The sequence below is a fragment of the Colias philodice genome, chromosome 11 (genome assembly GCF_061535455.1).
Source record: "Colias philodice isolate Cphi_HAF_F1 chromosome 11, ilColPhil1 Martin Lab GWU primary, whole genome shotgun sequence".
Lineage (NCBI taxonomy): Eukaryota > Metazoa > Arthropoda > Insecta > Lepidoptera > Pieridae > Colias > Colias philodice.
This window is the reverse complement of record NC_143096.1, coordinates 1,723,624-1,749,020: the sequence shown is the minus strand read 5'-3', so window position 1 is coordinate 1,749,020 and position 25,397 is coordinate 1,723,624. Positions and strand designations below refer to the sequence as shown.

The following is a 25,397-nucleotide window of genomic DNA, read 5'->3' as shown; positions in this document are numbered from 1 at the left end:
AAACTAGTAACAGTTGATTGGAAAATAAAACCAATTTCCTTGAAACCATTGATAAGCTACGAAGTTTTGTGAAAAAACTATTTTTTTTATTAGAAAATTTAAACAACATAAAACGTTGCCAGTACCTACTAAATAAATAATATTTAGCTTTTTTTCTATAACATAATATTATAATATCCATCTTATACGAATAAATACGTTAAAAAATGATCCTAAGTTTCAATTTTTTTTCAGACTATGCCCTGCACCCTCTTAAGCACGCGCCTCTTAATCGTCACAATCCAAGAGTTCATTAACCCCATGATATAAAAAGGGCTTTATTTTGTATTTACAAGACCACATAGTTACAAGTTAAAACTGACCTGGTGGTTTACCCCCACTTAATTTTAGTGAAGAAAAATAAAGCACAGAGCACGAGCAAAGCCGCGGCCGAAAGCTATTGTAGCTAAATCAATACTTACTAATATTGTAAAGTTGAAGAATTTGTTTGGTTATAATCCAAGAAAGGCTATAATATAACATCACGCTTCGACCGTCTTTCTACTCATGTGCTTCGACCAAGAGGAACGGAGTAACAATGACAGTTCGATATAATCAAATCTCATATCACATAAGTACTTGCTTAATATGCTATAACATGCACTCAACTATCCCACCGTCTATTGTAATTAAAACAATTAAAATGCAAGGCCGCATCTATTAACCCCGATGATAAACGAATGACATATTGCATTTCTTCTAATATAGGTACAACGCAAAAAGGACGACAAAATTAATTGATTATTGATAAGGCTTTTAATTTACCATATGTTTTTTTTATTGTTAATACTTAATAACATAGAAATACTTAAAAGAAAGTAGATAAGAGCCATCGAGTGTTTCAGCTTTATAATAATTTCACGTATGGGGTTGAAAGTAATAATTCATTTTTAAATTTTTATGCTTTTATAAAAAATCTAAACGTCTCTTTTAGCCAGAGCATCCGCAATTTGAGTATAGTAGTGCAGATAATAATAAAGTACTATACATAGGTTATAGGTACAATACGCACATTTCTATGCAGTTAGTGTTGTCTAATAAAGACTTCTTAGATCCTCAATTGCTATTATCATCCATATCGAAGAATATAACATGCTCTTGAAAAGTGTTGCGAACCTTGAATAAGTCGTGACGAGTCAATAATACGTTTAATTTATTTCCAGACATATTAGCGACATGCAATTTGCAACACACGAAACAGTTTCTTTTCCTAATATTGTTTATAAAAAATATTGTGATTGACTAGCTTTGTCTTGCGGTTTCACTCGCGAATACAACCATGAGAGAACTTTTTTACAAAAAAAAGATAACCTAACCTATCTTTATCCAACTATTTTCATATCATATTTGAAAATTCCAAATAACAGACACACAGACAATCAGACAGTCTGTATGGATTTTAGCAATAAATATGTGAGTAATAAGTCAGTTCATATAAAACACATGTAGGTACCTATTAGCTTTAAAATGGTCATATCAGAATAGATTTATCGTGTTACATTACAATAACAAACGACTGCACAGTGCAGTATCTATGGCAAAGATGGCAGTATACACACTAATGAAATCATCGTTCATATAAAGTTTAGTGTGTAGGTCTAACACAATGTTTAAATTTAAACGAATTGTTGTATGATGAAATTTAATGGTTTTACTCACAAGAATAAAATAATTATATTTGAATGATTGTTTTAAACTTTAAAGTAAAGGTTAAAGACGAAGAAAATAATTAAGTGACACTCAATTAAAAGTTAGTTACTCATAAAACGTCTTTAAAATAACTTTAAATTACGCATGGAAAAAAGTTAATCGCTTTTTTTATCATTTACCATTATCTGACTATACCCATGGTAGGTACAATATTATTGAACTGTCACCTAGATACCGAATCATACCAAATTTGGGGCCAACCGCCAATTTACCGCCAGGAAGCGGTCCTAAATTAGCTTCACATATTCAATACATACGTACAAGCAGACAAGCAAACTAAAAAAATCTTGTAAGGTATTAAATATTAGTGATTACGTCTACATAAAATTATTTATGACCTAAAAACGAATGTAATATGTACAGACTACCGAGTAGTAAAACGGAGCAAGTATCAAATAAGTGATAGAGCTACATACAGGGTGGCACTGAAATACGTTGACAACTTATTTTACGATTTATTTTATTTTTCTTTTACACAGTATATCGGTGACTACTTAATAATAAAAATACAGTATTATTTTAATGTAAATATCTATTTATTTTCAAAATAACCACCTTTAGCTTTAATACAAAGGCTTAAACATTTTCTGAAGTTTTCGACGATTTTCCGTACCTCCTCTTCAGATATTTTGTCCCACTCACGAGTAAATGTTGCCTTCAGCGCGTCTAAACTTCTGTGTGATGTTGCACAGGCCCTCACCTCTAGAATTAACCATACGCTGAAATCCATTGGATTAAGGTCTAGTGAAAATGGAGGCCATTCCTTGGAACTTATGAACTCTGGGAAATGGTCCATACATCACTACTGCACATTTGAGATGGATCAGAGTCCTGTTGAAAAGTCCACTGTTGGTCACCGAAGTGCTGCTTGCTCCAAGGAAGAACTACACTCTCCAAAATATCACGTCGGTATATTTCTTGATTCATTTTCACACCTTTTTTACGAAAACGAGAGGAGTTTTGCCTGTTGAGCAAATGCCACGCCAAACCATGACTGAATCCGGTCTTTGTCGATGGGGGATAGTTGCTGTGGCTCCAGGGCGACTAGAAGAGTAAACTCTATCGTTTTGGCGGTTATGAGACTGTTCAATCTGAAATTTTTTTTCATCTGTGAAAAAAATATTTTTCCACGCTTCACCAGCGGAGCACGCTTTCAGTAAGCGACATCTTTCAAGGCGTATTTTTTTATCTTTATCATCCAACCGCTGCGCTTTTCCCAGCTTGTGTGCTGTTAACTTGAGCTCATTTTTAACAACTCGTTGTAACGTTGAATGACTTACACCTAAATCTCGAGCCATTATTCTTACCTTGGCTTGTGAATTGCGGGTCAATCTTTGTTTAACGATATGTCGAAGCCTAGGCGTCCTCACAGTTATTTTTCTGCCTCTTCCCGGACGATCACCAAGATGGCCAAGCTCATCGTAGCGTTTAATAGCAGAAGAAACTAACTGCCAACTGATACTGAGAAGTCGCACTATCTCGCACTGCTGCTTACCAGCCTCATATAAGGATATTATTGCACCTCGTTGAGCAGACATAGTAAAAAATGACTAATTTTTAATTTATTCTCTTCACAAATAACGTTAAGTTGGCGCCAATACATGTGAAAATAATAATTAAAAAACAAAAGCAACGCAGCATGTCCCATTTTTGAAATTTATTATTTTCAAATTTGTCAACGTAATTTAGAACCACCCTGTAATTATTTTAATTAGGTAGGTAGGTATATACTGTAGACATATTGTCTTGTTTATTATATTTTGCATAAACAATCGCATTCAACCTAACAGATGATAGTGGATATCAATTAAAATGAACGTTGTTTTTATAAACAAAATACTTAATAGGATGTGTCATGATATGTGATTTTTAAATTAGTATATTATTATGGACATAGGTCATGCATGATATATTATATACATTATTTTATGCTTTAGTTTAATCATTATAATATAATTATAATAATGTGCAGTTGTAACGTAGTGAAAAACGAATATTTCAAAAACTATTAAATGCATTTTAGAGAACGGTACGTTCTCAATCTTACAAACACTCAGGGATAATTATTATTGTAATTCCTTCATTTTTGTTTATCGAGCACAATGGGTTTTCAATGAAAACGAAATTGAGATCATACGTTTATTCGGAATTATAAGTCATACATACAGTAAATATTCAACCGTCAATAAAAACAATACACGATTGACAACAATCTTGGGGCCGCAGTCGTGACACGAGTCTATTTATATCTTAAATTCTAGTAACTCGATAACATTATGATTCCGCTAAGTATTTAAAATAAACACTAATTATTGAACTTGCGTAAATAGTTATATAACTCTTAAAATTCAAATGAGTTTCTTGCCCATTTAAGATATTGTGCGTAGTGGCAAAAACTCTGTAATATAGTACCTACTGGATCCAATACAGATTGGCAATTAATTCACTGTCAATTAATTGAGCATTATTAACAATTCGAGAAACTAAATGTACACCAGTCTTAAGCAAATGAGGAGAAACACTGTCACGCAATCACCTTTCTTCTTCAGCGACTCTCGCGCACGCTTCGCAGTTCACATGTGATCTCATACTGTTGTTATTGTACTTTCTTCTGACCGCATAGTTCCGCTCCCTCGAGGGGAACTTCTGTATCTTTTTCTCAGTCAGCGTACTATCCTTGTTCCTTATACGCCGGCATATTTCTGCCCACTCCAATTTTTTCAACGACAGGCACATTATAAATTGTAACGTGCACACACTGCGACTTCGCAATTGACAATGACAGTTATGCGCCTGCGACCTCAAGCGATCAAGGCTCAATTTTTTCCTTCTTATTGATAATTTACGACGCGTTCGAGTGGTATTATATTTGAGAAATGAATGAATCGAGATAAGCTATCGGCCGGACAGTTTAAACATATACGATAAACTTTGTTTTGATTCCCTTTGTTCCTGTTAAGTGATTACGTGATGCCACTATCTAAACGAGTCGATGTAATTAGTTTAACAGTCATTAAAATTTTGTTTACATTTCTATCAGAACATGGCAAACGTTATTCATTGTTATTGAAAAATTAATCAACAATCACTTACCTCCAAGGATGCGATATGAATCCTGGGCATAGCTCTGGACAGTTGTCGCAAGGTCTTCCTTCTGACACTTCTTTTATTCTAGCACCCTGGAACAACGAAACAAGTTTAAAAAATTGTACATTTATGATTTTTGCCCTGTAATTACACTAACATGGACACAATACATTGATTTTGGTTAATCAGAAGTGTCAATAATTTATATATAAAAAAGTAAATCTGAAGTTATTGTTTGTATGTATTAAATTATACAATTATAGTAAGGTATATTCGTAATGACATATCTATCCAAATATTCAATTAAGTAATATAACAACCTCTAATAGCAGATCGTCATAGCTATCAAACATCTTCAGCCGATTGAACTGCTTGGAGATGTCTCTCACAGTTTCCTCGTCTGCTGAATCACATTCGCTGTAGCTATCTGAAGTAGAGTCACTTTCACGTTTATTCCCGAATATTTTAAAAATGCCCCGTTTTTCACACCACGATTCTGCCACCCCTTCGCGTAAACTATGCGTTTTCTTATCCCTTTTTTTATGAATCTTAAAGGGAACTTGCTTAAATCTAGGTTGTATAACGTGAGAGGGCTTTGCTATAGTCTTCTTATAAAATCTCTCATAGTCTTCTTCACTCACGCCGCAATGGTATAGCAGATAGTCTTTTCTGATTTGTTCCTTGCCTATGGGATCTCTCCAATATGTTTCTTTCTTCCTCACACCAAGGTAATAATCCAAATCTCTATCGCCATTATCACTATTGCTGTCTTCTTCTGATCGGCGATCTTCAAACTTATTCCTTCTCTCATTTTCTTGGCATTCATCAACGATTTTAGCTAGAAGGCAATATTTTTTTGTATTAGGCATCTTCTTTAAAAGGTTAACAGTGTTGATTGTTAGAAATTTTGTTGTTTTCTTATACACAGTCGCGACGGATTCCCGCCTTCTTTTCAAATTGTACATCTTTCTTCTTCTTTCAAAGCGGTGGACGAAGAAACTTTGTATAAATACTAATAGTCTTATCCACAAACTCATTCCAGGAACAAAATCATTTTTATATCAATTTCTTATTTAAGCACGAATTAAACTTTTTGTAAGAAATTACCGTGTTACAACAAAGTTAAGGGAAAGTTTCACGGAGCAGAGTTAGCAAAGAACTAGCCCAGGTTTTTACTGTTACAATTCAATCGTGAGGGTGACGTGATAGGGATCACCTGTCAAAGGTATAACGTAATCCATAACCAGTCAATGTTGAGCCCTGGTGTTGAAATTAGCGGTTCTTTAATTGGTAGACGCGCGAGCTCAAGATACGCTGGTGGCTTGTTGTAGGTGGTAAGGGTGTGACTCTTTACGATCATGCAAACAGTGCTAAATGGGTCCATCGCAAATGACTCGACAAATTGCAACACCCTTGGGTGGAATTGCTTGTTATATTGCCGGTCTTGTTAGTAATCTCGCTAAATGAAGGGTCAGTGAAAGAGATAGTACAATTTATTACTACAATATCGATTGATAGTACCTAATTCTAATTTAGTTCAGTATAATTGTATTTTGTGTTTTTAATTAATTTAATTATAACTTATAAGTATGGAATATTATAATCTTATATATTATTAGCAGAAATATAATCAATAAACTAACATTGAGATATTATTAAATGTAGGCAATTATTATTTATTACCTTTAAAAAATACTTCGAATTTTAATAAATCGTATAACATGTTTTATGAAAAATATACCAGCAGCGCCATCTAGGTTTCATTTAGGGATTCCTAACTTATTATTTTGCGGCACCTGCAAAGTGCAGATACTATGGTATCCTAAGTAAATAAACAAAAAATTCATTATTCTATGCTGGGTATAATTATTTTTAAGTAATATGAATGGGCCTCGTATAGTTAATATTATTTCAATTTTTAAAATTATGCGAAATTACTAAAATATAAGAGGAAGAGTATTCATCTTATTGCGAACAAATTTGCTGTATATAATTAAAAAAAAGTAAGAATAAACAGCACGATGAATAAATGTATTAAACTGTAAAAGTCATAAATTTTTTAATGTAATTAATAATATTTGTTATTATAATAATGATTAAGAACAGCGCCATCTACATTTTTTATCAAATACTTCCCGCGCTACACATTGTGCATGACCTGACAGCATAGTAGCGACATGATGATGCGCCATCTATCGTGGAATAGCGAAACTCATTCAATGTTATGAAATGAATTAACAGTCATAACAACGCAAATAATTTCAGTGAAATATGTAGTTTTTTATGTAAAACAGATTAATCAACGACAGAATCGAATCTAAGTACATATAAACACGTTTCTGTTGCTTTTAACTCACGAAAAGAAAAAATACTTAAAAATCTTAGTGTACATATTTTATTTTTATGTTTTAGTTTGATCATAATAGTCACTAGTTGTGCCTACTACAGGCATCGTTAGTGAGAAGTGAGAGTGCCTACTCGTGTGATGTTTAAAATCAAGTGTAATTTGCCACTACTCCAACTAGGTACCACGAATAAGAATAGCAGCACTAGCTCTGAATATCTGAAACCGATACAAATTGTTCTTTTTTTATTTATTTTATAAATTGAGAAAAATTAAAAAAAATTGATCAAGTGTCGGGATTCGAACCCGCGACCTTCGTCTTATTCTGGCAATATCTTACTACTAGTTGTATACGTAGTATATTATTATTAGTCTGTGCTACTAGGTATTGGGCATTCATGCCACTTTTCAAATATGTATATTTATAAATTGCATTTACGAAAAATTATGACATACATAAATGTTTTATGTGTGATTAAAAAAAACTACCGAAAGGATTTTAAAGGTTTTATATGCAGATTATCTACATTGTTTTATAATTAAATGTTATTACTTATTAGCTTTAGCAAGTGTCCCATGTGGTTTAAAATTTTCGACAAACAGTATCGGTATTTGATTTTAGAAATAAAAATGTTTTTAATTAATGACGAAAATGAAATCGTATATTTAAGGTAATTGATTTTATTAGTCTATGCCGTCATTTATAATTCCTATAGGCTTAATAATAATAATACGGGCATTTCTCCGCAACTCGACGTCTATGCGCCTATTTTGCGTGAAAATAGGCGCATAGATTGTTCCTATAGGCTTATTTAAATAACAACCTCATAATAAGAGATGGTACACGAGGTTCCTATAAGAATAAACTTTCGACGATTTGGTTATTAAATATAAACAATTAGTCACATTATTTAAGGTCATTTCCTTTCAAGACAAACATGTGTTTTTCTACACTTTTACAAACAAAAATTATTCATAATGATGCATGAAATTTGATCGGTTTGGCTCAAGTTAGAAGCGGATGCCGTGAAATGTTTTTCAATAAATAGGACAGGTATTTCATACGATTATATTTAATATTTATAATTATTATACATACATATTACATACGATACGGATTGTAATAAATTAAAATAAACGAATAACAAAACAATTTCATTCAACTTTCGTGTAAGAAAAAAAAATCTTGAAAATTGTAATCGTAACGTTTAATTATATGCTTTTTAACTACGCTCATATTAAATTTTTATATAGTACTTAAACTAAAACTACATGTGCGTTTCGATATAGGACAGATGACCGATTTCCAACGAATTTTTTTACGAATAAGTAGGTTTTCAGCCGTCTATAACATCATATTATGAACTGAAATATGAAAACGCTGTCAACTCATACCACATCCATCGTTTTACCCGATTTGGCATTCAGGGTCAATGAGATTGCGTAACAGCAACATATTGGGCAGTGATCTAAAGACGATGACGAACTATCATACATTCCTATTTGTTTAAGAATCGTAATTGGTAGGTGGTATGGTTATGTTTGGATTATTCCATGTTTGCTCTGTACAGTTTTGAAATATGATGGTAAATATTTAGAAATTAGTGTTAATTAGGTAAATTGGTTAGGAGATGAGTTAAAATGAATTTAGTCATACAATATGAGTCAGTTACAAGATTTTTTATTTAATGAGAAACTTATGGAAATAAATACATAAAAATGATATTTTCATTGACAAATATGAACAATGATTATTATACTTTCATTTATTCTAGATTTATGTTTATCAAAATGTAGGCTATACTTTTAGTGAAGTTTATTTTCGTACTTTTACTTACATAAAAGAAAGACAGTAACCTAATATGTAATATCTCCTAGGACAGTATGGTTTAGATAAAATAATATACGAAATAATTCCTCTTAATTATTCCAACTGAAAGTCCATCTGGTTAAGGGCGGCTTTGTTTCTTAACCAAGTTATCCAATTATTATGTAGGCTTTATTAGAAAGGATGTATTATGCGGGCTCGTAAACTTCTAAGGACTTGAATTTCGCAATTTATCTTAAATTATTAAAGTTCGAGTTTAAATTGAAATTTTAAAAATACACCAGGACAAAAATAAACTTCCTATACATTACATATTATGTAACATTTTGATATCGTGTTTCTAACTTATTGTATATCTATGTATAATCAATAATAACTATGTAAAAATAACATATTATTTATTATCAAATTCTGATACAAGAGAGCAGTATACTCTGAAAGTGCTGATTCTATTTTCACCATACATAACTTAAATCATTAAAATCTGCACTTATTGATTTATCAAAACGTTAAGAAATGCGATTGATTGAAGAAACAAATAAGTTACTGTGGTCTAAGTAAGCATTGCATACATTTGTATATCTTTCATAATGTTTGATACGTTGTTGAGTTTTTGTTTAGTTTCTATAGAAAATATTATTGTAAGTTCATGAAAGCTTGTAAAGTTATAGCATGTTAAACCACACAAGTTTTCTTAAGAAATGGAAACATATGCTGATACACGTCTTCCACTTGGAGCTTCTTAAAGGAAAATAAACTTTTAAAATAACATAAGTCCTGCTTTATATTGTAATTCAAACAATTTGCAGAAGTCATTTATTTATTTAATTAAAGGAAGTCATTTAGTTAAATATTCTCAGATATCACGTGTTCATATAATCTTCGAGCGGTCAACCCCGACTTCGCCTGTAGTACATAGCCTATAAGCAGTAAGCACACTAGGATCATGTACACAAGTAGTTCCTGAGATTAGCGCGTTCTAGCAAACAAATTCTTCAGCTTTATATTGCTCTATATAGAGGGACTTAAAACACACTAACAATGGAAAAACGATATAACCTACACGTCAACCTATTTACGTATTCAATACGTAAATAGCCATTCAAAAGGCTAATTACAGGCGCCAGTGTATTGTAATTTATAACTATGCTACTCTATTATCACTCGGACGTACTTATACGTACCACAGATAATTAAATACTAGCTTTCCGCCCGCGGCTTTGTCCGCGTTTCAAAGAAAAACCTCGCATAGTTCTCGTTCCCGTGGGATTTCCGGGATAAAACCTATCCTATGTGTTAATCTAAGTTACCTTCTATATTTTTGCTTATCTCTTGAAAAAAGCTGACTCGCCCAACTGCGAATTTTGTCATAAATATGACGATATCCAACACTTCCTCATGGAATGTGTTCGGAATGATGTTAAAAGAAAAGACTTGTTGACAAATTTTAAAATATTTTTTTTGAGTGTTGGTGGATATCATAGCATTCTAGCTGCACCACACTCTGTGGCAGCTAGAATGCTATTCAACTTTAAATTTAAAATATAGTTAAGATAGTTTGTGAAGTGTTTAATATTTGTATATAAGGTACGATGGGATTGTCATCGTCCTTTAGGACACTGGACAAAAATCCCTTAAAAAAAAAGATTAAAAAAAAAGTTACTTTCTTTATTCTATATGTGTGCTAAATATCATTGTAATCGGGTAGAAAACTTTCGCATTTATATATTAGTAGGATAGGACTATACTAGTTGTAGTACTTCGTGATGTGAGGAATTAGCCTCGCCTAGCAGTAATTAAACAAAGCGAATTTGTCACGCCAGTCCGCTCGCGTGATACTATGCTCTACATTTTGCGGAAATTTTAGGGTTGATCTAATTAATGGTTTTAATATTTGAAATAAGGTTGTGTGGCACGTGTATAGTATTTGGTGTAAGGTATCCGTATATTTTAATTGATTTTATTCAATTTGCTTTGTGAATCAAATCATATACATATAGAGTAGATAGTGTGTTATATCTATAGGTGTAGAAGAAGAAATGATATAGTTTATGTTGAATAAACCCTTTTATACGTAACTATAGATTGGTACTTATAAATTTTACAGACGCTTATATAGAGATGTCATAGATTTAATAGATCGCTACTAAATATTATATTAAAATATAATTGGCAATGAAGTTATTATAAATAAAAAATAGGCCATAGAAAAATATTGATGGAAAAGTCATCTAATACCGGAAATGCAATAGATAGACAAGCATTCAGGGCTTACGCTACAACCGTTTCGGAAGAAAGGACCTATAAATCACACGTCACTTCCGGTCTAGAATGTCACAGGAAACAGCCAACCGGAAGTGCTAGTTTACGAGTTACGAGTTACTTGTCGTGTAAGTGATGGGATGCGAATTAAGTATGCTACAGTTAAGTTACTAAGTTATTGTATGGACAGCTAAGTCTGAACTAAGTAACTTATATTAGGCATCTACTTCTGTGTCCAATTGTAATCACTACTGTCTGTGTTAATATTCCTGCTAAAGCTATTTGTTGCATTTACCTGCGATATTATACTGCAGCTGTTTTATTTTGTACTTGACGGTGTAGTAAAAAACAAAAAAGAGCGTGTGTGCCGAGCACACGTGTCAGATGTGAAATTTCTTTGGCAAGATTCAAAGATATCAAAATCGTCGCCTTACTCCATAACGTGACGGTTTTGCCATGACGCGACCTTTTACTCTCAACACGCCTAAAGAAGTTGAACTTAAAAAAAAATTAAACACGAAAATAATGTAACATACATACATACAAAACTTTAGAAGAAGATTAATTATATTATTTGATACAGGATCATAAATTAGTTTTTGGTTAGGTACTCCCAGATGAAATAACTTTTCAACTTTGAGAAACATGGTGTATTAATATATTTGAGAATATTTTATTTACATTATTTAATTATTCCTTTAATATAAGTGTGGACTGTAGGCAGTTAAATTAAAAAAATATCACTTATAATCGTGGTTAATATTATTAGTTTTCGCTTTTGATTTGTAAAATCTTATTGCCGTGCTAATGCAGCATCTTATAGTTTTCTCCTTATATTATTAAAATGAAATTGAGATGGATTATTATAGTTTGAATAAGCACATAGATTACTTCTTACCTCTGTGTCACAAGTGAAACCGCGGGCTACAAATAGTTACAAACGAGTATTATTTTCATAAATTCGCTACAAACATCTTGACTCAAAGTTCTCGCTGAAACATAACACGGAGCGATCGGAATTATCGCTTTAAAACATAATCCGCATCTCGATAACTTTTAACAATATTCTAATGATGTAACATTATATCGTAGTAATAAAGATAAACTCATTTCGGTGTTCATTTCAAAGTGGAACTTTGACTTCTAGTCTGCTAAATGTTGACCGTGACATTCGCAGTGACGACAGGGGCGTATTGTTACGCGCATTTTTATTTAATAAACACAATAAATTAGTAATGTTAACAATGCAACAAGTACAGACCCATTGAATGGGTAACAAGTAAGGAGTGATATTTTCAGTAAAGACAGGGACGTATTAAAGGTTTGTTATTCATTGATTTATTTACTCAATACGTAAATAAATATTATTAATAAATTAATTATAAATTGCATGGCGTGGAACGACTTAAATCTTGGTAACTTTATGGCCTACTTCAATAAAAAAGGTGTTAAATAATTTAGAAGACTACGACACATTTTGGCAATAGTATATTTTATTCCATTTATTTATATCTATTTAAAAATAAATATTAGTAAAAAGCACTTAATTCATGATATTATATGAGCTAAATGCTTGAAAAGAAACCACATTTATCTCAAATACAGGCCAACCAATCTATTTAAACTCTACATCACGAACTGGAAAAACTTTAATTAGATTTGCTCAAGTAAAATATTCAGAAGTAATATTTTAAAAACTGACGCTAAAATCTCGCCACTTGGCAACTAATCCAGCCCTGTCAGCCCTTCACGCGCTTTTAACTATTTCTACTGAAAGACTGATTTAACTGTGGTCGTCGAATAAAAAGCCACTGTGAAAACGACTCTAATTAAAAATCTCAACTTTACTGATTTAAATTTTACGTTGAATCGTGTGATATAGGCACTGGAGTGGCGTGGAATTAGATTGCATTTTCACACTATAAATGGCTAGCCAAGAATTTTTCTTTTATAAAAGCTGCGTTTGCCAACGGAGAGTAAACGGTTATGTGAATATATTCTATGGTTATGAGCTCATAGTTGCATTTGTTGTAATAATATTATGACGTAAAAGCAGACGATATCGTAAGGGAACTATTTACACTGCTACTCCGTATTTAAAACTTTTGTACCGTATTTCTGTCGTTTAGTATTATTCCTGTATTTAAATATCCTATAAAACGGAAATCTGATGCAACTGGGAAGAGATTAAATGCAGGATTGATAGTTCAGTGTGCTCTTCGTGGAGGTTTATCAACGCCAACTTTTTGATAGCATGCGATTTTCATTCGCCTGCTCTGGGATTTTATGATCTATGCCGAAATAAGTAAAAAAAAAACGTTTGTTGTTATGACAGTAATTAAAAAAATAATTGCTTGATGCTTACCTTAAAGATATAAATGTAAAATATGATTCATGAAGGTGTAAATTATTTAAACAATGAATGAAAGATGTTTATGATTTTGAGATTGCGTAAAATGAAAAACGATCCATTATGAAAATAATTGAAGTTTTTTGTACAATTGTCACTATTATATACATTCTCAATTTTAATGTAATTCCTTTGTAAAATAACTCTTTTTATATTAGAAACGGTGACATAAAATTGCGAATTTTAAACCACAAATCGATTCACTTTTAACATCACCTGTATAAAGAACTTGTTCACACAATGCTTCGCAATGAATCCATAAGCATGGGTACACACTGTTCCGATAATCATTAAATCAATACATGCCGTGAATACTGAATCCATCAATTTATTTATCGGACAAGCAGCCATTGCTCATCTCGATACGAGAGTGTAGACGATATATTATCACGATGTATTTGTAGTAAGAGAGCCCGCTGTCGGTTATGAAAGTTTTGTATTTTTTATTTACCCATAATATTTAATTAATGATAGATAGATTATATGATAAATACTGTGAATAGTAAAAACAAATGAGTGCGATATACACAAAATATGTTATTTTTAACATAGGTATTATAATTATAAACTTAGAAACGATTAAAGTACAACGATAGATAATTTATAGATACTAGATAATGCTCATTATTTTCAACTTTCAGTACTTATTATTCATTAAACACTTAATAGTTAATAGGTTTAATATTTAGTTTCGTAGCATGCAAATGCTTTGTAAATGAGAAATTAAAAATTTCCTCGTGTTCGATTTTTTTTCTATTCTAAGAATTTTTCACTCAATAAGTTTTTATAAAATAGCTAAGATTGCCATTTAATTAGGTAGCTCTCGGTCTATATTTTACTAAGCTCATATTTCCTGGCAGTAAGCTCTTGGCTCGCTTTGTACACGGTAGCTTTTATTTCGTGTCAAGCAATTATGTGCCTAATTGACCTATCGTTTTTTCAGAGACTCCTCTTTTATTTTGTGAAAGATTTTCTTTCAAAAAGGAATACTTTTACAGTTCATTTTAAAGTATATTTTGTAAATAATATAGTCTCTTATCTTTACTTGTTAATTTTCCAGTTAAACAATACATAAAGCATTTAATAAAGCATTTAATAATAATATGCCTTTACCAAAATGAGATGTGTTTAAATTTTGCTTAAAATTTATTATTTTAGCGGTTTTTATTAAAATAATTAGTATCATTATTAACGACTAAACAGTCAAATTAGGCGTCATTACATTTCATTCGTTGGAACTTGGAAGTAAAAATGTACTTAAATGCCGTCAATCCAGTTAAGGCTTTTTCAAACTGAAGTGTACTTATTTAACAGCTTGACCGTTCAAAAGCTTTTCTAGCTTTTTTGAGTGAAGTTTAACAGATTATGATTCAGAATAAAATCCGTTTTATATCCTGGTAAACGATATATTTCTCTAATATATATTTTTTTAATGTATTTTGCTTATTGTCAGGAGAGGTCTTATATGCAATAAAAAATAAGAATCTTAACTACCAAGCAATAAAGGTAAATATAAACATGACCTTTGAAATGTTATAAGATACGAATTTTAGAAACATATCACATAATAGGTGGAACTAAGAACAATCTTCATACTTTTTTATGTTACACGAATGCAATAATATCAGAATTCCAAGAACAATGCATAAGGAAGGCATAAACATTATAAAACCAGTACGTGTTCGCAATTGTTATCGAATAGTATTGCAATTGTAGTCTTCTGTAAGAAAATATAAATTGAAATGGTATAGGTGAGATTGCCTATTCAAAATGTGATGTTTACAACAATGTTTACAATAATTGGATTATGAGATTGATTTTCCAACTCAAAGATAATCTAGAAAATAGGCTTATAGCACTTATCCTTTTTTAATCTTAAGTTTACTAATGTTATATCAAAATATAGTAATAAGGTTTATGAAGTGTTGTAACAAATATTAAAATTAATTTACATTGAAAGGTTTTCACAATTTGCATATTTTTTACATTTGCTTCACTCTACTCTATATTATGTTATTAAAATTTAATGTAGTAATATATAATTATGGATGCAATGATTTTAACCGTTCCTATTATTTTCTGTTTCAGTATTCAAGAAGTTTGAAGACGTCTCGTCGTTTATGAGTTAAATAAAATTTGAGAAGTGAGCAATACTGGTTCTAACCAGACAGAACCAGCACTATACATAATGAAGAATAAACTCGAAACAATTGCAAATAAAAAGTTTAACGAATGTCACCTACGAGTGTTAATTTAACAAATGTACTTCAATTGTTACGTGGGCTTGTCTCTTTATTGTAAAAATATGATATGTATTGCATCATTGTTGAATTCTTAATTTTGTGACTTCCTCAAGATATATATTATGGCAGTTTACAGTAAAGCTGACTGACACCTACGGTACTTTTTATGATTATGTTGTTGGCACCAGTAATTTTTTTATTATGTGAATTGGCGAATGCTTCTATTAATTATCATCATCAGCCCATTATGTTCCCACTGCGAGGAAACGGGCCTCCCTTAAGGGATCAGGTCTAATCCACTATGAAGGCTTCTATAAATATTTGTATTGCAGTTAAAATTCTAGTTAGAAACAATATCTAGAGAAGTGGAGAACAAAAGCTTCAGAAATATTCCCAAAAATGCCTTTACCAAAATATGAATAGTGTCAAATTTGGGCTGCTATGTATCGTATCTGACCTTGAGAGTTCCGAATTGAAATTCTCCATTTTGCCTGACTGCACAGTGCACACACTGACTGATATTTCGCTTGATCTATATTTCTCTAGTCTATTTATAGCAGAAACATTATAATACAGGCTTTCGTTGTTTATTGACATACGGGAGATATATCTTCTAAAATAACCATCCATTTCCGATGTCATATGTTTCTGAGTTTAGTATTGTGAGTGAATATGTGAGTGAGTGATCGTTAGCTTAATTTTTGGGTAAGTATTGGTAAGTAGTTTTCTTTAGGATTTAGAATTTAAATCTGGGGGCACGGCAGTGCCCCCGCCAAGTCGAGCAAAAAAAAAGCGGCACGTACCATCCTTTTCTCGAAGCAATTCGGGCCGTTTTCGACCCCCTATAATTCGGTTGTGGATAAAGCAAGAAACCTGAATCTTCAGTAACTAATCCGGCATTGTATAAACACGGAATATTTAAAATTTCAGTCAATTTGAACCAGTAGTTTAAGAATGACAACTTGTTAAAGTTTCTAAATTTTGTCACTCACTGACTCACCGATCATCAAAAGTCCAAGGCACTTCTAGCAGACTTAGAAGCTTCATATTTGGAATACATATAGAGTTTAGTGTCTTAATCATGGGAAAACTTAAATATTTTGTAATTTCGGTCCAGTTTTCCAAATACACCAACTGCATCAATAACTTTGTAATCCCATATAAATATATGGGATTACAAAGTTATTTATGCAGTTGGTGGTTGGTGGTGGTTATAAATTTAATAGGTGTAGATAGGTACCTACCATATGAGGCAAGGGAGGGGGTATAGGGTGGGTAAGGGTGTGTTTAGCCCATGAAACTGAACAACATTATTACTTGTAAAATGGTCGACGTAATGAAAAACACATGATTGGACATGTCTTGAAGTACGAAAATCTAATAAAACAATATATTATAATTTAAATCTGTTATATATAAATTGTTGGCGCGACTAGCCTCCTTACAGACAGACTGGCCTCTATTTTACTCTATGACTGACAAGCAAAATATACGCCAAAATGACAGACCAATGAAATGTGAATGCCTTCGAGCGAGCGGCAGCCGCACGCATACGTGCGAGCGCCCTCATGCTGTTCGGATGTGCCTCGAAACCTAACCTACGACTAAAAGGCTTGCTCATTAGTTTACTGATATTATTTGCTTACGATTGGGATGTTGTTTGGTTAATTTTAAGGAACTTACATAAATACCTTAGTCTTCATATTTACTTAATAGTGTCGGTCGAAATAACGAGACCAAAGTTACGTTTAAGTATTAATTGTATTCTTACATGAAAAAGAGGAAGACTACATATAAAAATAAGAAAATATCATAAGACCTTTAACAAAATTCGTTAGAAGTAGATGGTATCAAAAAGAAAGGCTCTACAAAAAGAAGTGAGATCCCATCAAAAACATCCTGTAAAAAACCCAAGTCTCGCAGCTCAGTCTTTCTACCGTCAAAAGTTGTGAGATCCATGTAATACCAAGTCGGTTAATCTATTTAGTGTCTACTTGAAGGACCTTCTGTCTTAAGTTATTACATAAGTTATTATCATGCCAATATTAAAAATATTTAACGTTTTAAACAAATATATCGACTTGGACATCGCATGAAAACAAAATGAATATTACAATATTATATTAGATTCTTTAGTCTCTCGCGCCTCACGCGATTAAAACTCTCGTTCCTGTTGGTCGCTGGCCCGTCGTGCTGTGTAGTGTGATACATACTAATAATCAAATCAAGCGATGTCCAAGTGTTTAAAACGTTAAATATTTTTAATATTGGCATGATAATAACTTATGTAATAACTTAAGACAGAAGGTCCTTCAAGTAGACACTAAATAGATTAACCGACTTGGTATTACATGGATCTCACAACTTTTGACGGTAGAAAGACTGAGCTGCGAGACTTGGGTTTTTTACAGGATGTTTTTGATGGGATACACTTTTTACAAACAAATTACAATGGAATTGACTTGTCATATACCTACCAAATAATCGTGTATTCTAGGTTCGTATACTAGATGTATTGTCAAACATTTCCTTCAGTTCCAACATAAAAGCTATTGTTACACACGTGTACATTCTACACCGTATCATGATGGTGAAGGGTGGGTATAGACGGACGTTTGTGAATAAAAATTTATGAAGTCACTTTTAAGACTATTCCTTTAAAGTCAGGAATGGAGAGTAAAAGTTCGTTGTGAGAAAAAGTGTAATTTATTTTATTAAGGCACTTTTAGGGTTATTCATTAAAGTCAGGAATGCAGAGACTAGAGAGATACGTTATTTCCTACAGCATGAAAACAATGCACCAACATAGGTATATATATATTCTACGAAAAGTTATAACTTTGATTTCTTCAACTTGAATGTGTATAAAAATAGTCGGATAGAATATGGTTAAATTATTGATTGTCATTTTTCTGTATTTGTACAATGTGTATCTTATCAATAATTAAACGTCTTTCTTCTTGATAGGTTTTACATTTTATTATCAACACAAACTGTATGGTAAGTATTGAAAAAGACACGAAAGTTCCATACACCAAATACTCAAAATAACCAAAGTCGTAGCGTCTCAAACCCAATGTGTAAAATACCTTATCGTTTGCCTTTCATGGAACAAGTGGTACGAGAAACTGCGATTACTTGAAGCGTTGCGGCTGGAATGCACTTTTTATGCCATAGATAGTGACGAATACGAATTTTTCTTTGATGAACAATGTTTTTGAAAACGATTGACCTAGATTTGTATTGGAAATAGGTCAGTAGGTTATAAATGCTACTCGCGATAGTTCTGACACCTTTGCCTGAAAAATAAGGACAATATTTTTACAGTACACCCCTATTTATATATTAAAGTAAGAAAGATAATATCTAGTAGAAAAACGTGTTTTTTGTGCATACTACATGATGACATAATACATGATAATCTTATTTTGACTCTGTTTTTGGTATACAAAAGAAGGTTACTAATATGCTTCAATTATTTCTATCTAAATCATTTATTTCATAAGATATACTTACTTTATGTGTTAATGCTTGAATTATGAATTGTTTAAGAGAAATAAAAAAAATTAAAAGGTAAAGACATAAAGTGTACGTACAAGCGTATACAATTTATTGCAGTACCTAGTTAGGTCCAGCATTAGGTCACACGTCTAATAAGTTATTCGACCTCAGGCCTCCAAATATGGTGCGCGGAAAGACATTGTCCAACAACATTCCGTAAGCAGCTACAAACTTATCTATAGGGCTGCGCACTGTTAGTTTTAACCGACTTCGAACAATAAATTTGATCGATTAAGAGGAATCGGTAAACAAAAAATATTCACGTGTTTTGTGAATTTTTGAACAAAGATCCCGTCTAATATTATAAATGCGATAGTTGTGCGATAGTAACTTCTAAGTTCTTGTGAAGTCTATATTCCAGTACTCTGGCCATGTGCGGGTTGATAGGTGACAAATTTCATTGAAATTTTGGTTCTTGAACTATGAATGAAAGATGAAGCAATTGCATTTATATGAATTGTGATAAATAATACCGGTATTTAGTCTTACTTTTGTTTTTAATCCATAATTAACTTTACTTCACAGTAGCAATACTATAACTATTTGCTAATTCTTAAAGATTAATTCCAAACTAATCGTAATATAAATTACATACATAGATTATACAATTTCAATAAAATGAAATAAGAATTCACCAATCTGTATATTCTTTAACTTAATAAAACCAGTTTCTCTTGCGTATCAGCCCTTATTCAATTCCTTACTGTAAATATTTGAGCGGTATTTTACAATATTTATGTCGGTGACTTAACTTGTTTTAGCGTTTACCTCTGCATGTTTTTAACGTTTATTATACTATGTAATTAATACATTTCATTCTGTCCTAACCTACAATGTATTACGATAAACAATGCACATATATTATTACTAGATTTTCGCCCGCGGCTATACCCGCGTTTTCAATGGAAAATCCGCATAGTTCCCGTTTCCGTGGGATTTCCGGGATAAAACCTATCCTATGTGTTAATCCAAGTTACCCTCTATATGTGTGCTAAATTTCATTGTATTTGGTTCGGTAGTATTTGCGTGAAAGAGTAACAAACATACACATACACATCCATCCTCAAAAACTTCCGCATTTATAATAATATTATTAGTAGGATTTAATTTGAATCCGCAAACTCTATGACATAAAAAATTTTTAATATTGGAAAAATTGAGAAGATATAAAAATGAAGAATTAAAGAACCTATCACAAGATCTCAACTGTTTAAAAAAATATCTTAAATGAAATTAAGTCGGTCAAATAGAATATAACAGAAAAATTTTCCGCACAACATTTTTAAATATGTAGTAAAAATTGATAAAATAATAAAAACGTTTAGCTAACGGAGTTGGAAACTACATTTGAATAAAACCGTCAAAAAGTTTGCTAGCGCTTTAATAGCAAATCTGTGCAAAGCGAATGCAGAAATATAAAATAAACGGATAGACAAAACCCGTAAAAGGATTTGATGAAATAGTTTATCTGAGTTTAATTTATGAAAATCACTATGTATCTCTATGAAATAGATACTCTATTTCAGTAATAAGTTCAAAAGTACCTAACACATAAATTATGTTTATTTATTGTTTCTCAATTTATCTTCATCTATTACATATTTGCTCATCTGCGTGTGACATCGACATAAGATTTGCGACACTCCTTTCATGTCAAAATTCTAAACTATAACTATTAAGTAAGTAAAAATGCAGTAAAGTCTTGTTTGTATTCACAACTAAACAACTGCACAAAAATCTTAAACATTGCCGTGTTGCACGAGGACGAATGTCTTCGCACAATAATGCAACATAATATTCCAGCCAATTAAAAAATAAAACGTTAAAAGCATTGTTTCTCCGATTGCCACGTGCTTTCCGCCTCACAGGAGTGTTCCAAGTGCTTCCATTGAAGAAATGTGCAATGAAATATTCAAGATCAATGCATTCGGTCCTTGAATATTCAATTATTTCTTACGTTTGATATGAAATACATTTTCTGCGATAAAATTATGTTACATTTTATATTTGTACTTACTTCAAGTTCTATTTAATATGCTGGATAGAAAGCAAAGACTCGATATGTTAAATATTTATGTATGTACCGTGTACGGTGCACGGGATGTACGTTAGTACGTTAGTTACTTAGCTCTTATAATATCGTTATAAAAAATATTAAAAATCCTTCATCAAACATTTCAAAGACTCTATATCTGTAGGCCCATATCTATACTAATATTATAAAGAGGAAAGGTTTGTAATTATGTATGTATGTATGGTTTTCACGCATAAACTATACTGGACCGATTTCAAAAATTCTTTCACCATTAGAAAGCTGCATCTTCACTGAGCAACATAGGCTATATTGCATTTTCAAAAAAATTAGAATAGAATAGAATAAGAATTTATTCGCAGTAAAAATCAAACACATTAACAAAAAAAAAAATACACAAGAAAAAAATTAGAGATCCTTATCAAAAATTCAATAATACATTATTGCGGTATTTAGGTGCAAAAAATTCCTTAATAAAAATTCTGTCATCGCGTGCGCTGCGGAATCTATTCCTTGAAGTACGAGGATGGTTCTCATGAAAAAAAAAAACGTAAACATATAGGTACCACGGGCGAAGCCGAGGCGGACCGCTAGTATTCTATATATTGACTTATTCCCAGTAACACTTGTTTTAACAAAATTGTTTCAAGATAGAAGGACATAAGAATCCTTCTACTTGATTAAAAGCATAAACCTCGGCAGTATTCGCTTACTTTCACATTCTCTACATTTCCCACTTTTTGTAGTATATTTTATTTAAACAGCAATTTCTTAAATATTCAAGGAGTCAAGGTTGAAAAAGCTTAGTTAAAGTTTTATTATCTCTGAAGCTTTAGATGTGAAGCCTTTTACACTGATTGCATTTTCATGCACTTTAACTGAAGGCTCTGTCTCGTAAATTGAAAACATAAGAAACTTAGAGTCCGGTTAATGTGATTTTATGAACGATATATCTTATAATTTTATTTGCTGCCAGTATTAAGAATGGTTGTACTTGCGTTTGTAATATTTATTTTGATAAAACGTTGCTTTTTGATCCAAGATAAAAACAAAATTATTTCTTGCCATTCTTACAAATTACTTTAAGTTTTTTATATGTTTCAAAGATGCAGGAAATCTATATCTATTTGTTTTCTAGAATTTCAAGCTCATATGATATGTATATGGCTATACATAATGTTAAAAGATAAATAGGAATTTTACAGTTTAAATATTAATATTAACGAATGATAGAGCGAATGATAGAGCGAAACACCGCTAGAATTGTTTTTGAACCTCGTTTATCTTTTATTTTATCTGTTACTAGCTTCCGCCCACGACTTTGTACGTGCATCCCCGTTTTTCCCCGTTCCCGCAAGAATTTCGGGAAATCCTTTCTTAGCGGATGCCTACGTCCTAACATCTACCTGCATGCCAAATTTCAGCCTGATACGTGCAGTGGTTTGGGCTGTGCGTTGATACTAGATCACTATATCAGTCACCTTTGAGTTTTATATTATATTATAGATAAACGATATACATATAAAAGGCTGTCTACTGAATTTAAAAAGCGATTTATTACATAATTATCTCCATTTCTACAAAACCCTTATAAACCATTTATGTTGCAACTTCAAAATTGACGAACCTTGAACGTTACTATTGCACTTTATAAATTAATTTATTCCTGCAGCATGGCGTCTATGCTACAAAATTGCACTCCTATTTTTTATTAAAAATACAATTCACGCGAAGAAAATAATTTTTCCCTAAGGAAAAGTACGGGTACGTGTTTAAAACGCAACACTCGTAAAAAATAATCGACGCTTAATGCAATTCTTGTATAAGGGTGCATTCTTTCTATTGTATCGACTTTATTGGATTTTATGACGAAGTCGTGCGAACCAAGGGACGATACTCGTTTCAAATATTGTAGTGTTTGGAATTCCTTGATTGTATTGGATTGAGTGTTATTCTTTTAATACGTATCCACAGTATAACACATAAGACAGAATAATATAATGATAGCTTTAGTAGATTTCTTAAGAATTAGGTTTCAAATACGTCTATCAATTGTAATTCATTCAAGGAATTCATAGGATTGATATTCTGAATTAAACTTACGAAGGTATCTACGATTTCAAAATCGGACTAAAATACAAAAGTGACTATATTTTAGTAAAACTTTACTAAAATGGCGGATTGAGTTTTTGCTAGAGTTTTTGATTTTATTTGTTTTTAATTAACATGCAATTCTTTCAACCGTAAAAAAGTTATTATTTTATACTGTACGAGTTTAGTGCTCGTTTAACGCTAAAAGTCACGTTATATATTTCTTTATTAAAAATATTGGTCGTGCCATATTTTTCAAGTCATACGCTTTTATACAAAAGTGCATTATAGTAGGGGAGCCCAAGAGGGGATTTTGGGATTTACTCGAGCGCGTCAGATTACTATAAGGGACGGTACCTTAGCTATTCATTAGTACCTCTAGTCAATATGAGCAGTTATGGTTGGTGGGTGCGCTCAGGGGCCCCGCTGGAAAATTTGAATAATCCATAATTCCCTAAGGTTGAGCTCGAATCGTCAGATTAGCGAAATGGGAACTTCTTATATTGTAATTAACCCCCGCATATATTAATCTGACACGCTCGAATAATATTACTTTAATTTTTTACCCTTTCTTCATAGCGATTAAATCGCCACTTAAATCGTCAGATTAACGTATACTTTTTTTCAGTGACGTCCTGGGGCATGCAAAATATCAATATCTAACGCGCTTGAGTATTTCCAAGCCAATTTTTTTCTTTTTTAAATTAAAAAAAATCAAAAAACCCTTCCCCACCGCTAAAAGTGAAAACATTATAGGACCTTTTTTTCTCGCTATGGTCTAATCTACCAATTCTAATAGGTTCCCGTGACGCTCGAGTAAATCCACATTTAGCATCCTGGGCTCCTCTACTATTAATTTAGTGCTTATATTCTCCCTAAAAAAGATTTCCTAGTATTTAAAGTCTTACATAGTAATTAAATTACAAATAATATAATTAAATTAATATTGAGAAATATTCATATTATTATGTAATATATCAAAATATTTGCTAGCCAAAGGTGGCCAAAGGGCGAACATTTAATTCAATTTAAACGTTCTGTACCTATATTCTGCTATCAATTTGTAAGATAACTAGAGACTTATAGGTATTAATTACATCATTATAGCTAACCTAATTAGATAAGATACTTACGAGTATTTTACAAAAGGAAACCTAGTAATAATTTCAGACTATTCAGAACACAATTTTAAATATTGACTTTTGCATGTAAAAAGAAATCCGTATTCCTTATTAATATCCTTACATAATATTATAAATACAAGTGTGTTTGTTCGTCTTCGCTTTCATGATAATATGATTTTTGTGTCTGGCGATAGTTAGGGGGCCAGAGAGTGACATCATTTTCTTTGACTGCCTTTGACTGCGGGGATGCCACAGGCGGTAAGCTAGTTCATTATAAAAGTAAATGAAACGGAGTCAGCCTATAAGCTAAATGCTTTAACTAACACGTTACAATGAACTGTTTTCGAACCCACAAGTAATTAGCAAAGGTAGAGTAAGGTAAAGTATTAAAAAAATACTTTAGTAGGTATGTTTTTGAATTCCCGTGTGGAGTTTCTGGTCTCCCATCGGGCGCGTCCCCAGGTGGCGGATAGGGGCAGGCCCCCCAGATATGGGGGGTACCGGCTACTCAGCCGGCGCGGACCAAAACCAGCGAGGAGGGGCGGGAGGCCTCACTCACTGGCCGGAGGGCTGCTAAATAATACTCCTAGGTGATGGTATGTGCGCAGCATCACCTAGTACTGGGGTTGGGGCCGATGAGGCCGCTGGGCCGAAAGGGCCCAGCCC

General features: G+C 32.2%; 1 protein-coding gene across 1 annotated transcript in view; it reads right to left on the bottom strand.

Annotated features, from left to right (window-relative positions):
* The window catches only part of Lmpt (four and a half LIM domains protein limpet), a 133,031-nt gene that overhangs the window by 72,700 nt on the left and 34,934 nt on the right, over positions 1-25,397 (bottom strand). The window contains exon 2 of the mRNA XM_089700509.1: positions 4,843-4,928. Within this exon, the coding sequence (XP_089556635.1) occupies positions 4,843-4,928 (86 nt within the window). The remainder of the gene's footprint in view (positions 1-4,842; positions 4,929-25,397) is intronic.